Genomic DNA, 16,203 nt, shown 5'->3' on the forward strand with positions numbered 1-16,203 from the left:
AGCCAGTGTAACAAAAAATATATAATATGGGTCTGGTGATTTCGACCACTGATGATTTACTGTGACATTGACAGTGTCGTATGTGTGTATTGTTATCTTTAATGGCAACGGAACATTGCAGAGGGGATCCTGACCTCCCATAGTGGGCAGGGAGGTACATGCTGTGTCTTCTATCCTCCCATACCCGTTTCCCAATTGTTTCCTGTCATTGTCTTGGAATGAGATTACTTAGTTTTGTCCTGATCCTTGCCGGAACTCCTTGGCTGGGAGGGAAACAGTCGAATGTATAGTTATAGTTTTGGGAGATGATATTTTTTTCCTTGTAAATCATCTCTCTGTTATGCATTGTATTATGTTGAGTTTACATATTATATTAAATGATTGGTAAACATTTGAGTGTATTCCTCTTAGATGGGACCTGTGCTTGTGTCTGGATGAGACTTTTAGGTGATCTCAAACTAAGTGCATTGGTGGTCTGCTCTTGGAATCTACATCTGATCCCTATTTGTTCCCAGTTCCCCTATGTCTTACTTTTTCTTGGGTGCTTTTATTGTAACTTTAACTTTTTACTATCCCATTTTTTTCCTTTTTACTGGCGCTGATATAACCTAAATGTGTTGCAAGCGCCGTAAAACCCTTAAAAACAAAAAACAAAAACAGGTGTGTGTATACAAAAGTTAAGTTTATCTCTTTTTCTTGGTGGGGTTCCCGACCTCCCATAGCGGGCAGGGAGGTACTTGCTGTGTCTTCTATTCTCCTGTATCTGTTTTCCAACATGCTTTCTTTGTCTTGGAATGAGTTTACTTGGTTTTGTCCTGGCCCTGGCTGAGAGGGAAACAGTCAAATATATAGTTATTTTTTGGGAGATGATGTTTAGAAACATTATCAGGCCAAAAATGGCCAAAACATTCAGACAATATTTTTTAAAAATCATCTGTAAAATTTAAGTGGCCAAAGTTACCGTTTGATGGTACTTAAAAGTGTTTCAGTTGCAAGCGCTGTGAAACTCTTTAAAACAAGCAAAACCATATTTTATGAGAATTTTACTGCTGAAAAAAATTTCCAAATATCTCATTTTAGCCGTCATTACAATTGTTTTGATGCTTGTTTTTGATGATTTTTTATTTAAAATGAAAAATTGCTTTAACAGGGACTTAATCATTAAAGTCTTTTTATCCAAAGGTATAATTTTGAAATTGCATAATAAGTGGGAAGAGAGGCCAGACTGGATAAGACGAAGAGTCCGGCTCTGGACATCTTGTTTTGTCTTTGAACAAGAAATTTATCCTCTATAGTTCACATAAGATTATCTTTTATACGCAATAATTCTGATGATGGATATGATGACACTGACTTACTCGGTATATTATTACTATTATTGTTATTATTGTTATCATCAGCACATCATCATGATCATCATCATCATCATCATCACCATCATTATCATCATCGTCATCATCATTATTATTATTATTGTTGTTGTTGTTATTTTAATTAAATATTTTACGTCTTTTTGAAGCTTTTCTCATAGTAAAATCGTTGATAGAAGTAATTGCACAATTTTTGAGTTCATTTTCTTTAAAGCTTATTTGGGAAATTGATCTCTCTATATATATACACTGTGTATTTACTTATTTCTATGCATTTGATAACTATCCGGCTGGGTGGGGTTCCTGACCTCCCACAGTGGCAGGGGGGTACATACTGTGTCTTCTTTTCCCTTAAATCTGTTTTCCAACATGCTTTCAGTCTTTGTCTTGGAATGAGATTACTTGGTTTTGCCCTAGCTGGGAGGGGAACAGTTAAATGCATAGTTATTGTTTTGGGAGATGAAATTTTTTCCTTGTAAATCATCTCTCTGTTATGTATTATTATATTTGTTATTTTGAATGTATAATGTAAGCATTTGTTGGATTTTGTGCTTGTGTGTCCGGATGAGACTTATAGGTGATCTCAAACTAAGTACATTGGTGGTGTGCTCTTGGAATTTACATCTGATCCCTATTTGTTCCCAGTTCCCCTATGTCTTACTTTTTCATGGGTGCTTTAATTGTTATTCGTGAACTTTTTACTATCCCATTTTTTTCCTTTTTACTGGCGCTGATATAACCTAAATGTGTTGCAAGCGCCGCAAAACCCTTAAAAACAAACAAACAATAACTATCCAGGTAGCCTTAACAGGGATTCTGTGCTTTTGTTTTGGTCATACTTTAAGAGGATCTAAAACTAAAACAAGACGCGTGGATGTATTGCTCTTGGAGTTACTTCTTTTCTCCTTTTGTCTTCTTTTTTTTTTTTTTGTGCCTGTAAGTGTAGATCTGTTACATGTTTTAAAATTTGTTCTTTTCCTCTTTTTAATGATGCTGAAATTGTGCACTAAATGGGTTGCAAACACACTAAAAGCAAACGTTCTACTTGATTTCTTCTCAGCTTTGGTTGAGGTATGGGGTCCCGATAGCTCAGTTGGGAGAGCATTCGCATCACAGGTGCAGTCGAGATTTTTTTCTGACCACCTTGTCCTTCCAAGGTAGGAGGTCGCGCTGTGTCTTTTATCCCCTTATATCTGTTTTCCGAGTTGCTTTCTGTCTTTGTCTTGGAATGGGATTACATAGTTTTGTCCCAGACCTGACTGGAGTCCTTGACTGGGAGTGGGAGGGAAGCAGTCAAATGTATAGTTTTAGTTTTGGGAGATGATATTGTTTCCTTGTAAATCATCTGTGTTGTATTGTTAGTTATGTTCTGTAAACATTTGATGTGTTCCTCTTAGTGGGATCCTGTGCTGGTGTCTGGATGAGACTTCAAGGTCCATAGTGTGCAGGGTGGCACTTACTGCGTCTTCTTTCCCCTTATATCTGTTTTCCAATTTGCTTTCTGTCTTTGTCTTGCAATGAGATTACTTGGTTTTGCCCTGGGCGTGGCTGGGAGGGAAATAGTCAAATGTATAGTTATTGTTTTGAGAGATGATATTTTTTCCTTGTAAATCATCTCTCTGTTATGTGTTGTTATATTTGTTATTTTGAATGTGTGCTGTTGGAATCTACATCTGTTCGCTATTTGAACCATTCCCCTCTGTCTTACAAATTCCTCAAGTCCTTTTGATTGTAAATTTTAAATCTTTTCACTATCCAATTTTCTTCCTTTTTCTGGCACTGATATGACTTAAATGTATTGCAAGCGCCTTAAAACCCTTAAAAACAAACAAAAACAAAACAGACTTTAAGGTGATCTCAAACTAAGTGCATTGATAGTATGCTCTTGGAATCTACATTTGTTCTCCATTTGAACCAATTCCCCGTTGTCTCATTTTTTCTTGGGCGCTTTGATTGTAAATCTATAATATTTTGACTTCCATTTTCTTCTTTTTCCAGGCGCTGATATGACCTAAATGTGTCGCAAACACTTTTAACTCTTAAAAACAAACAAACAAACAAACAAACAATCAATTGTCCACCCAACAGTGATTGGGTAGCTGGGTCTAATAGCCGAAAGTACATTGCTATAGACTAGCGTCATATCCAAAGGGTAGCAAGCAATTGCTATTGTCCATTTAATACTATAGAAACCGGAATGAACTCCGGCTCCACAGGCTCTGGACCACTACTTTTGTCGAGGTCCTTTGTTAAGAGAGAAACTGTTTGCAACTCCTTGTTCAGGAGTTTGTGTTTGTGTCCACAATGAATTATTAGGTTGTCTGAGACTCAGACAAAAGTATAAGTTGCTGCAAATTGAACTCTGTTCCATGTTGGATTAAGACCTTTTATCTTTCTTTCCCTTAGGTAAATGGAAAAAAAAAACCCTCGCGATTATAATCATTATTCTATCATTTTCCTTCCCAAAGTCACTGGCATGTGTACGACAGAAGTGTCATGAAATTCCTCATTGGAGTGTCACAATAACACAAAAACTTAAAAAGGAAGGAAATTTTGAACGATTGTCTTTAAGCCCCATTTTTACTGCACTAACTCCAACTTTGTGAGTAATTGAGATGGTAAACTATCTAATATACTCGGCTAACTTTTGGAGTGTTAAACTGCACCTATTTGTTCCACTACACGTCGAGTCTGCCAGTAATTTTGATTGGGGGAAATGTAATTTTTAAATAGGTGGAAATTCCCCCGCTAAATCGTGGATCACAGGGAAATTATAATTGATAAATAGAGTATTCGCTTCATCACAACCAAAGGAACTAGTATCAATCCTGGGTGCTGTTGATTAGGGGTTTTTCTGACCTCCCTGACTACTTAGCAGTGATTGATTGAGTAGCTGGAATTGTTAGAATAGCATCCTATCGAAAGCAGGACAAATTCCTGGGTGGGGTTCCTGACCTCCCGTAGTGGGCAGGGGGGGTACACACTGTGTCTTCTATCCCCTTATATCTGTTTTCCAACATGCTTTCAGTCTTTGTCTTGGAATGAGATTACTTGGTTTTGTCCAACAGGACAAATTCCAGCTCTATGGTCCTTATGGCTTTGAAGGACTGATTGCTGGAATCCTTCACTCGAGGAACTCTAGATAGATTTAGAAGTTGCCACACTCGCTTTAGTCACATACTCTTGGGAAATGGTGTAACAAAAAGGAATGCAAAGTAGGACTCACCAGCAATCTACCCTAAATCATCTTTTATCTGGTAGCAGAAGAGGATTTGGGGAAGTGGCAGCTATTACATTTGATCTGGCAACTTTTGAGGGTAGGGGGAGGGGGGAAAGTCGTAGGAGTGTATTTCTAATGCACGACCACATTAGTAACAATGAACAACCATAGAATCCTCCATGGTAACAACTAATAAAATTTGAATTTGAGGTTGCTCCAATTTGTAGGAATATAATAGCTATCGTAACCACTTCGAAGTCACCTCATTCCAACACCGGAACAAAAAGTCACATTGAACAAAATGGGGTAGGGGAACTTAACAGGCGCCCCACTCTCCTGTAATGCAATTGCATAAAGTTACTTAGAAATATGAAGGCTTAAAAGCGGTGGAGAGGACAGTCAAGAGTTGAGCCCTGCCTTCAAGGAAAAGTCGAGGACCCCTAGTAGGACCAAATAGTCCATTCTCTATAGTTTTGAGCATGTAATGGCTAGGATTGCCAAAATTATGTCACTATACATATCTAGCTGAAAGTCATAAAATCAGAACAATACAGAAAATCATGGAAGATTAAAGGGAGAGTTTTGGGGTTATTTTTTTTTATTTTTGTTTTTTGTTTGACGTAAAGAAAATAATCTTGAATTAATGATGTTTTTGCCTTTAAAAGAGTTACTTGAAGAGACATTTGATTATCAACTGCTTTTCCTTTTTTTTTTTGTGCGGTCATTTCACACACCTTGTCTTCAGCTTCTTCATCGTCGTCTTGTGAGTACAATTTGTAGCATCGGGAGGACCAACACACACAACAGTCCATGTTGACAGTAAGAAGTTCTACACAACATACCGACATCCTTGTCAATCGATTTCAAAACAGTTTTGGAATTAAAGGGAATGCCTTAAACTGGATTCAATCTTATTTGACATGTCGAATGAGAGTAAAAGAAGATATATCGGAGGCCAGGAACCTCAAATATGGAGTCCCGCAAGATTTTGTATTAGGACCTATCCTCTTTACATTATATACTCAGCCACTCATTAAAACTCTAAGAAAATATAACATCAATTACCATCTATACGCAGACGACACCCAAATATATATGGCATGTGAGCAAAATGATCTGTCAAACGTTACTTACCATCGAAAGTGCGTACATGATATAAAAAATTGGATGACAACAAATAAATTTAAGTTGAATAATGAAAAGACTGAAATTGTCATTTTATGTCATCCCAATATTACAAATTCTACTGGAAATATCAAATGTAACTTATATGGCTCGATTGTGCAAAGCTCACCGATTTTAAGATATGGTGGCTCCATTTCAAGTTCTCTATTAAATGAATGCTGAGATATTTAGTAGATCTCGCTTTTTCTTACTTTTGGCACTTTTACTTTTAGTGCTCAAGTTCTATAGCTTTTGCAATCACTTCCCAAACAATACCATTATTATAAAAAGCATAACTTTATACAAGACATTGAAACTTAAATATCGTTCAGTAATAGTAGTCCAGAGCCACGAGGGCCATGGAGCCGGAGTTTATCCCGGTTTCTATAGCGTGAAACAGACAATAGCAATTGCTTGCTACCCTTTGGATAGGACGCTAGTGTATCGCAAAGTACTTCCACCACATCTAACAGACCCAGTTACCCAATCACTGCTGGGTGGACAGAAAAAAAAATCTCGACTGCACTCGAGATCGATCTCGGTCCCTTTGCTTGTGAAGCGAGTGCTCTACCAACTGAGCTATCGGGACCCCCTAAATATCGTTCAATCATATATTATTTCCTATCCAATGGCATTCAAGATGTTGGTACAAGTTGACTGCACTTTCCCCAGACTTAATATATAACAAAAGAAGACCAAAAGTTGCTTTATATTCAAAAGTAATTGCTTTTATTAATTACCATGCATAATGTCAAGATCTTGATTCCATACAACAAAATGCATGCTACACGGGTAATAACCATAACATCGTCAACATCAAATAAAAAACCCTGCATTCAAAAACAACAGTCAACTATCATCATCCACACTCCAGGCGCAACTTTTCATTTTCATACCAATTAGTATTGGTACATTTAACCAATATTTTTTTTTTTAATGTATGAAAAATAAATCAAAGCAGGCATTACAATTCTGATAAATGCAAGTGAAATTTTGGGAAGAGAAAAAGAATGTTTTTTTGTTTTTTTTTCTTTCCAGGCCTTTCCCCACAATCAATACAACAAGAAGAAACTTGATTCCTGATGGATATCTGTGACAAATTTTCAAAATTCTTTGTTTTGTTTTTTTTCCACAGTGCTAATTCGTTGTTAAGGAAACTTATTTTATTATCATTTGTAATCATTATCATAGTTTGCTGACAGACATGCCAACCACAGGACCAGGCAAAGTTCCCCCCAACACACACACACACACACACACACACACACACACACACACACACACACACACACACACAATAAACAAACTTGCTGCAAAACAACCAGTTCTAGTTTCTATTTTTCAATCACCATTTTTTAAAAATAATAAAATATGTTCAATGAAAACATTATTATGACTGTACATTATCGGTACACGGTATGAAAGCACATGTCAAAGATTGGAAAGTAATGGTAAGTATCCATCATATTCAAGCTTTTGTCCTCAGACGTTTCTCATATTGCCACCAGGAAATCACGTCAAAACACCCATCCACGCACAGAAAAGCTAAATCGTTATTGATATTTTAAGCAAGTTGCAAAAAAGAAAAAAAACCCCAAAAAAACATAAAGTGCGTCTGAACAAAGAAAAAAAAAAATGGTGATCACATATTATCATGAGTTGGGAGAAAGGAAGCGATAGGAAAATCACTGAAGGTGAAGAAATAAAATTTACTATAGTACAACAAAATAAGTGGCGGATCACAAAGGAAAAAATTGAATGGAACAAAAGGAAGAATTATATTAAAACCCGTCAGTGACATTGTAATGGTAATTAATCAGTACTAAGTCTTAAGTACTCCAAGGCGACCACCTGTAGTATTAGTTAAAATAAGACATCCAATTAGCTTTTTCTTTTTTGGGTTTTGTTACGGTCGTTACCTTCGTTTTAGTTTTAGGGGTTTAATTGTGCTTGTGACACTTTAAGGTCATTTCAGCCCCCAAAAAGGACGTGAAAATCAAAATTTAAAAACAGCAGTTTTGCACTTTCAAGCATCTAAAAGAAAGAAAGAAAATGGGGTTAGGTGAAACAGGAACAGAAGTAGATCCAAATGCATTCTATCAGTGTCTAGTTTGAAAAAACCTGAAAGTCCCACCATGGCACTAGCACAGGATCGCACCAATAGGGATAAATACTCAGATTTTACCCCAAAAATGAGTAAATAAATGCATATACACACAGGGGTTACTTACAAGTGAAAAAAAAAAACATCTCTCACTAAGATAAATTCATTTGTCTCATTCTTATCAACAGATTCCAGACAGGGCTACGAGAAACCAAATGGTCTATTTCCAGAACAAGGACAAAAAGCCAGATCCAGAGAAAAATAATATAAGGGGAGAGAAGAAATAAAATAGCAATGGTGTAGACTGATAAATTCATTTGTCTCATTCTTATCAACAGATTCCAGACAAGGCTACGAGAAACCAAATGGTCTATTTCCAGAACAAGGACAAAAAGCCAGATGCAGAGAAAAATAATACAGTATAAGGGGAGAGAAGAAATAAAATAGCAAGGGTGTAGACTGATGACCCATGCCCCCCCTTTTCCCCCAAGATTAAGGGGACTTTCGCCCATCGCTTTATCACTATGAAAGGGGTGATGCATGTAAAGTCAAAATAAATGAGGACATCCTGAACAAGATCACTCGACAGTCAACCAAAGGTTTTTTTGTTTTCTACTTTACTTTTTAAGCTGTCAATCAAAATGTAGTTAACAAAACGTCTCTTGAAAGGGCATGTATTGTCTATGCATTTATTACATCCCTATAATCTGGAATTTGGGTGGGGTTCCTGATCTCCCATTGTGGGCAGGTAGGCACTTACTGTGTCTTCTTCTATCCCCCTATATGTTAGCCAACATGCTTTCTGTATTTGTCTTGGAATGAGATTACATACTTGGGTTTTGTCCTGGAGTGTGTTCCTTTATGTGGGTACCTGTGCTTGCGTCAGGATCAGACATTTAGGTGATCTCAAACTAAGTATGTACACTGATAGTGTGCTCTTGGAATCTACATCTATTCTCTGTTTGAACCAATTTCCATTTGTCTTACTTTTTTCTTGGGTGCTTTAATTGTAATTTTAGAACTTAAAACACTCCCATTTTCTTCCTTTTTACTGGCGTTAATATGACCTAAATACCTTGCATGCCGTAAAACCCTTTAAAATATAATCTGGAATGAAAGGTGGTCGCCCTATACTAGTTGAACTATACATTATCACAAATACGAGGAATAATAAATTTAAAAAATCATCATCACCATCATCATCACTGAAGACATCCAAGGAGTAAAAGAAGAGATCAATAGTTTTGATTGGTTAGCAGAACATTGCATGACAACAAAGATAAGCTGTAATGTAATAAATGAGTGATATGTCACAACACCATCACGACTAAACCAAAAAAAAACAACTTCAAAACCATAAAGGCAGATTCAAAAAATATCTTTAAAATTAAACATATTTTTCTTTGTACACTCAATTATTAACACCGACCAATAGATTGATAATGAGATTTTATTCTATTGATTGCCATCTAATTTAGAAATATCGTCAATGAAAATCAACAATAATAGCAAGAGCTTGCAATCTAAAAATAATAACTGAAGACATTGAAAGAAATTATTTGCAACTGAAACTACAGATAGCAACAAATTGCAATCATAGATGAAAGTATTAATAGTAAGAGATTGCAATCAAGAAAATAGCTGAAAACATACACAAATCACACAAACTTGCACACTGACATAGACAAACCCACATTCACACACACACACACACACATGCATACACAAAATACATGCCGATTCAATCTGAAGGTTGGTTCACATAAAATAAGGGATAACAATCCAATCAATTGTTTAATGGTCGGTGAAAAAAAATATGACCCAATTCAATAATCTCTTCATAACTCAAAGAGTAAAATAAAAACCAATACAAAGTCAAAATTATTATTATGGACACTTGAAAGACCAGGGATAACATAGCAATCATTTTTCGTTGGGTTACTGTTATTTACAGTTGGGTAAATTATCAACTACTAGGGGTTTGTGGAACTCAAACGAGATCAGATTGCAAAGGTCTATCTAAAGACTTTGATCCATATGCAAACATCCACTTCGAATTAAAATTTAAAAAGAAAGAAAATTCCTGCGCCCCAAGAATTTGGAGTCTTTGGATTGTATAATGGATTGCCAACAAAACTTTCCTTAAACCTGACAAATAAAAAAAGGAAATGTGAATTGAAAACTGTACATGTAAGGGCAGTGAGGAAAATAAAAGGTCACATGAATAAGGAATTTGAGTTTAGTTCGATTTTTCCACTCATGTGAACTTGAAAGAATTACCCTACCCTTTTAGGAGCCCTCCTAAACATACATTGCAATTAGGTCAGGTTAAAAACTGGTCAGACTATTTAGGAAAACTGATTGTCTAATCACAAACTCATGATTAGACAGCCAGCCAAGGGAGAGTAGGAGATACTAAAATTAAATGGATCGAGATGAAGATTTTCTCTCCTTAAATGCCGGATCGAGTTCAGAAATAAATGGACCATGAGTTGATATCAAATTTTCAATTACCTCTATTCAAAGCATAATTTTTATCGACTACGGAAATATATCCGATGACTTTATATCATGCTGAAGAGCATACTACAAAGCCTTAAAGTACAGAAAAGTCAGTTTTTAAGTCGATCTGTTTTTTGGTAAACATTAAAATACATGTTTTAAATGGCATTTTGGTAGTGATTCAAATTAAGTCATGTGCCAAAGTAAGTTCACACTCATTTGTATGCTCACAATGTTGAGTACAAAACAATTGTTATCATTTGTTACACATCAATGGAAAGCACATTCATTTCTCTATCTAATTTATATAAATATCTTAATTTAAATGCCCTGTATAAAATGATATCGAAAGTTTAAGAAGCATCACCAAAAAATTGAGTTTGTAAATTGGCACAACTTTATTAATACTCTGTGCGCCCTCCTTAACTTGATGCAGAGAAATTACTCGCCGTAGCATGGACAAAGTGAATCGTTCAATAAACTCTTCAGTGAGAGTATCCCAAGCATGTTGGGGAAGCTGGTTTAAATTATCTCCATTTTGATGAGAACCAAAATGATGTACTTCTTTCTTCAAAGTATCCAACATGTTATGGATTAATCTGTATATAGCCTTTCGTGATATACCAAACCTGCATGAACATTGTGCAACAGACAGCCCAGCCTGAATATGCTGGACCGACAAACGGGCATGGTTCTCAACACTTAGTCTTATTATGATTTTTGTTCAGGACAGTATACTTTCAGTTAAAAGAGAAATAAAAAATGACATATTATTGATTGTTTAGCAAATCATGTGAAACTACGTTGATTTCAAGAAGGTTATTGGATTTCAAATTGGTGTGAAAATCCTATACTCTAAATGCCTCTTATTACCCGCGGGTTGCTTTCCCAAAAATTCTTAACTGCGCACATTTTAGCAATGTCAAAATTTCAGTGTGTCAAATTCTAAGAATTGTATTTTTTGATAGAGCGTAAAAATAGAAATATAATTACATTAATTGAATATGTAATTAATTAACCTTTAAAATGATACATAACACAACGTAATGCATGGTTTGAGTCAAAAGATATAAAGGAAGAAATAGTGTGAACATACTTTTGCACATGACTATATAACAAAAAAAATGTGGGTGACTACATTACAGAATGGTTAAAATGATTGATCAATATTGAATTCCTTAAATGTCTATTACTATTAATCTATCTGACTCTGACTCTACTATAAGACATCAAGGAGGACAGGGTGGGAATCAGACTTAGTCTGGAACATAGGACTGTTATGATAAGGCTGCTAAACTAAAAGGGCAATTGGGCTGGTCAGTCAGATTATCTAAATTTTCATCTTCTGCTACAATCCATTCCATATGATTTATAAACAAATTAAATCTAAAAAGGTCCACTGTAACAAATGAAAATTATGACTGAGGTAGTTGAGGTAGAGGAGTGATAATATGGTAGTCATAGCGGTCCTTATTGTCAGTCTAATGGTTGTAGTTGCAGTGGTGATCAAAGAAGAAAAAAGAGGAGAAAAAGGAGGTTGTCAGTGGTGACATTAATATTGACAATAATATCTTATGAAATTTAAAACAGGGGGAAGTGGGAGTTGGGTCAACAGAAAGGAGAGGCAGTCGGATCAAATGTCTTAAACAAATCTTTCACTTTGAGATCAGGTTCCGCAGCTTCCCCTGGTTGTGACACAGAGAGAGGAGACAGCTCTGGAAGATCAAAATCTTGCAAGGTATCTGGAAGAGAAGGGCTTGGTGCATTTTGGCGACGAGTGTGAGCATTACTGACTGGGAGAGGAGCGGAGGATACTGATGGTTTAGGTCTGTTATAGCCGTTGTATTGAGGAGAGCCTGAACCAGTGTCTGCTTTCAGCCCTTCCTTGTCATCCTGCCCTCCAAGGGGAGAGCTGTAGTCCATACTGCTTTTTCTTTGACCTGTTCTTTTGACCCGTTTAAAACGTGGGTCATTGCGATAATCAAATTTTTTGGCAGGTGGTTTATTGTCAGATGCACCATTGTTGTTGTCAGTTTCTTTGGAGGTAGAAGAGGAAGCAGGATTATCGACAGATGGTTGAGGGGGGAATGACGGTGGGGAAAGAGATGGGAGGGGAGGGAGTGAGGCAGATGATGATAGTGGGGGTAGGGGTGGAAGACCACCTGACATTTGCGGTATCACTGTGCTATTATTGTCATTCTTAACACTGAATGGCAGTGATGAATGTTCCATTTGTGAACTATTTGGACTTCCACCTCCTGTCTGGGTACTGTTTCTTCTCCTCGGATCTCCAAATGCTGACCTGGGGTCCCTTTCTCCAGGCCCTGATCTGGGGTCCCTAGGATCACCTGGTGCTGATCTAGGGTCCCTTGGATCTCCAGGCCCTGATCTGGGATCCCTCGAATCACCGGGTGCCGATCTGGGATCCCTTGGATCTCCAGGACCTGATCTGGGGTCTCTTCGTAGCCTAGGGTCTGTTATGTTTCCTCCCCGAGGATCAGCAGGGTTACTAACAGATCTGGGACCAATACGAGGATCATTGAAATTTGCATTATTGTTCATATTACTAACTTCACTATTTGGCGAGGACGAGTCAAAGTTGTTAAATCCTCTAGGAGGCCCACCTCCCATTCTTTCCACAGGATTGTTCATCATCATCTGTGTCCGGTTTCCACCCATTAAGTTGAGATTATTCCCCTGAGGACCACCCATGCCGCCATTGCCCAGCATATTTCCTTGTAGTCCTCCCACATTTCCTTGAGGGCCACCCATATTTCCTTGAGGGCCACCCATATTTCCTTGTGGACCACCCATATTTCCCTGTGGAACACCCATGTTACCTTGTGGACCACCCATATTTCCTGGTGGACCACCCATATTTCTTTGCGGGCCACCCATATTTCCTTGAAGACCACCCATATTTCCCTGTGGACCACCCATGTTAGCTTGTAGACCACCCATATTTCCTTTAGGACCACCCAAACTACCTTGCGGACCAACCATCAAATTATTATTCATCTGAGGACCACCCATGTTGTTTCCCTGCATAACACCCATCATATTCCCTTGGGAACCGCCAATCCTATTATTGCCTTGTGGTCCAACCATCATGTTATTCATATTCATATTGTTCATCAAAGGGCCACCCATAGGATTTGGGTGCCCTCCCATAGCCACCATGCCCTGGAACGCAGGTCTAACTGGTCCAATCCCCATGTTATTATTGCCACTGTTCATGGGGCCACCATTTCCCATCATCCCACCACCCATCACATTCATATTGTCCATATTATTCATATTCATGAGACCACCGATGTTATTACTATTCCCAATAGGCCCACCCATATTATTTCCCATGGGCCCACCTATGGCCATATTAGCTACCATACCACCCGCGCCGGTCATAGCATCCTGACTTATCTGACGATTCAACCTAGGATCAACAACATTGGGAGCTCTCTTAGCCAATCTGGGGTCCATTGCTTTTTGTTGGGGTGGCTGTTGGTTAACACCACTACCCTCTTTATTTTTCAGACGCGGGTCTAAACGTGGATCAGCCCTGGGGTCTTCTAAACGAGGTGAGGATCCTGTTGCAGCCTTTTGCAGTCTGGGATCTCCAGTGGGTCGTTTGTTGAGCCTGGGATCAACAGGTTTGGCAGAAGGCTGCTGTTGTTTGTCTTTTTCTTCTGTGCTTAGTTTTCTCTCCAGCTGGTTATCCTTCGGCGAGGCAGATATGGTTGGACTGCTGGCTTGGAAGTTGGGCTGTTTGTTGATGAGCTGAAAGTGTCTTTTGACCCTTGGGTCATAGCGATATGTTGGATCTGATGTGTTGACACCTGCGGGCAATACAGTATAAATCCTAGGCAAGTCGAGGGCTATTCGGACAATGGCATAGACAAGGGGTTTCTTGGGTGTGGCACTGACAACTGAAGGTTCAACAGGGGGTGGTGGTTTGGGAAAGACTGACTGTGGGAGGGGTGGGGGTGATGCAGGTGATGAGGTTTCTTTACTGTGGTCAGGGAGACTTGTGGAGGTGGTTTCTGGCTCAGCAGAACTGGAAAAAAAAATAATTAATCAATTAAATATGTACATCTACATTAACGACACTTTTAACTCACACAATTCAGCATATTTATGTGGTGGTTGTTATCAGCAAGTCTTTTAATTTTTATTCTTTACCTTTATTTTTATTTTTTGGTCGTTAATTATTTAAGATTCCTTAGATAACTTGGTATGTTTTACAGGAAATATGTAACCACAATATTAAAATTTACTTTTGGCTTGTCTACCGCCGACTTAAAATAATGAAGAAAATTCGAATATAAATGTCTGAAATGGATATTTAATTTTCCCCATTTTGACGCAAATTTTAATCCCATGATAGCCTTTGAAAATTCACACAGGTGAATTCTTAAAAAAATATATATAACCTTTACAACTTATGTATTCAACTTTAATTTAAACACACCAAACAAAAACCAAAATATGAGCATAGGAAACTTTCAAGCCTTCAAACTTACATATTTTCTTTGGCAGTGGTGGAGGTATTTGATGTGGAAGAAGTTTGTTTGCGAATGGCGTTGATCATTTGCATAATGTTGATGGTAGACGTGGATGACTGTGATGTCGAGTCTGATGATGACTCTGATTTTGATGCTGATGATGACACTGCAGCTGCCATGGAAGTCAACAAGGGAAATGCTGATGATATTGATGATGGAAGCGATGGTGTTGGTGATAACGATGATGATATTGATGTCACAGAACATGATCCAATGGACACGGAAGGCGTGACTTGAGCTGTTGTTGATGAAGATGCCTCTTGGTTTTTTCTGACCAATTGTTTTGTTGTTGTAGGGGTGGACTTTTCACTTGTCTCTTCATCACTGTCCGAATACCAGTCATCCTTCTCTGCTGAACAATCAAAGACAAACGTTAATGAAGAGTACCAAATCATTGTCACAAAACTAATCATTGCAATAAATATATTATATCATTATCATCATTGCTGAAGTTTTCAAAGGGTTTTGTTTGATTTTTTTAAACTGGTCTTATGGCCAGGTCAGTATAAATATAAATATTAAACAAGGACGGAGCACATTAAAAGTTTCTTAAAATCTGGCTCACATACCTTGTGCACAACAAGAACCAAAAATACGATTTTATCAATATTGACTGGGAGAACTTTTTTTAAAGTAATGAAGGAGAAGAGGAAGAGATAGAAAATCTCATAATACTGATAAATAGGCAAAATGAGACTTTCCAAAAAAAGAAATTCTCCCAAAACATTTCAATATAACTAGCCCTTCACACAGCGATAATCAAATGTATTTTATACCGACCTTTAACCTCAGACTGCTCTACAATCTTGAGGGCCTCCTGCTGCTCTTTCTGTTTTTCCCTGAGGAGATGTTGCTGCTGTATTCTCATAAATAATTCCCTCTGTTTTTTGGGCAGGTGAGCCGGCACCTCAATCTTTTCCAACTCTTCCTGGGTCAAATTCACCACTGGTGGCTGATTCTCTTGCTTGACTTCCGGCTCTGTCATTGAAAATAGAAATAATTCTATTTAAATTTATGTATCTATATATATCATTCAAATGAATGAAAACAGCAAAATCATCAAGATGAGCAGTGCTTTCAGATGTTCAAAACAATAGACAAAGCCATACCTGCCAAATGTAAAATTTCAAAATCAGAAGCCAGCACAAATTCATCAGTAATAAATGATAAAACTTTAGAAATATTATACTAAACCAAGCCAAAAAATGCTACATACAACCTTTTGTACATAAACAAAACTTTGTAATTGGCGTCATCATTTTGAGTTAGCAGAGGCAGTTG

The 16,203-nt window shown here is 37.5% G+C and overlaps 1 protein-coding gene across 6 annotated transcripts in view; it reads right to left on the bottom strand.

Annotated features, from left to right (window-relative positions):
• Positions 1-6,460: 6,460 nt before the first annotated feature.
• Positions 6,461-16,203, bottom strand: part of LOC144978258 (uncharacterized) — a 42,939-nt gene continuing 33,196 nt past the window's right edge. For 5 of the 6 annotated variants that reach the window (XM_078924098.1, XM_078924102.1, XM_078924100.1 and 2 more), the window contains exons 12-14: positions 15,703-15,900; positions 14,881-15,274; positions 6,461-14,414 (exon numbers count right to left, since the gene is read on the bottom strand). In XM_078924098.1, the coding sequence (XP_078780224.1) occupies positions 11,969-14,414; positions 14,881-15,274; positions 15,703-15,900 (3,038 nt within the window). In that variant the 3' untranslated portion in view covers positions 6,461-11,968. The remainder of the gene's footprint in view (positions 14,415-14,880; positions 15,275-15,702; positions 15,901-16,203) is intronic. The other variant, XM_078924103.1, reaches the window with a different exon arrangement.

The sequence above is a fragment of the Berghia stephanieae genome, chromosome 8, assembly GCF_034508935.2.
Source record: "Berghia stephanieae isolate SIO BIC M18660-M18661 chromosome 8, UCSD_Bste_1.3, whole genome shotgun sequence".
Classification (NCBI taxonomy): Eukaryota; Metazoa; Mollusca; class Gastropoda; order Nudibranchia; family Aeolidiidae; genus Berghia; species Berghia stephanieae.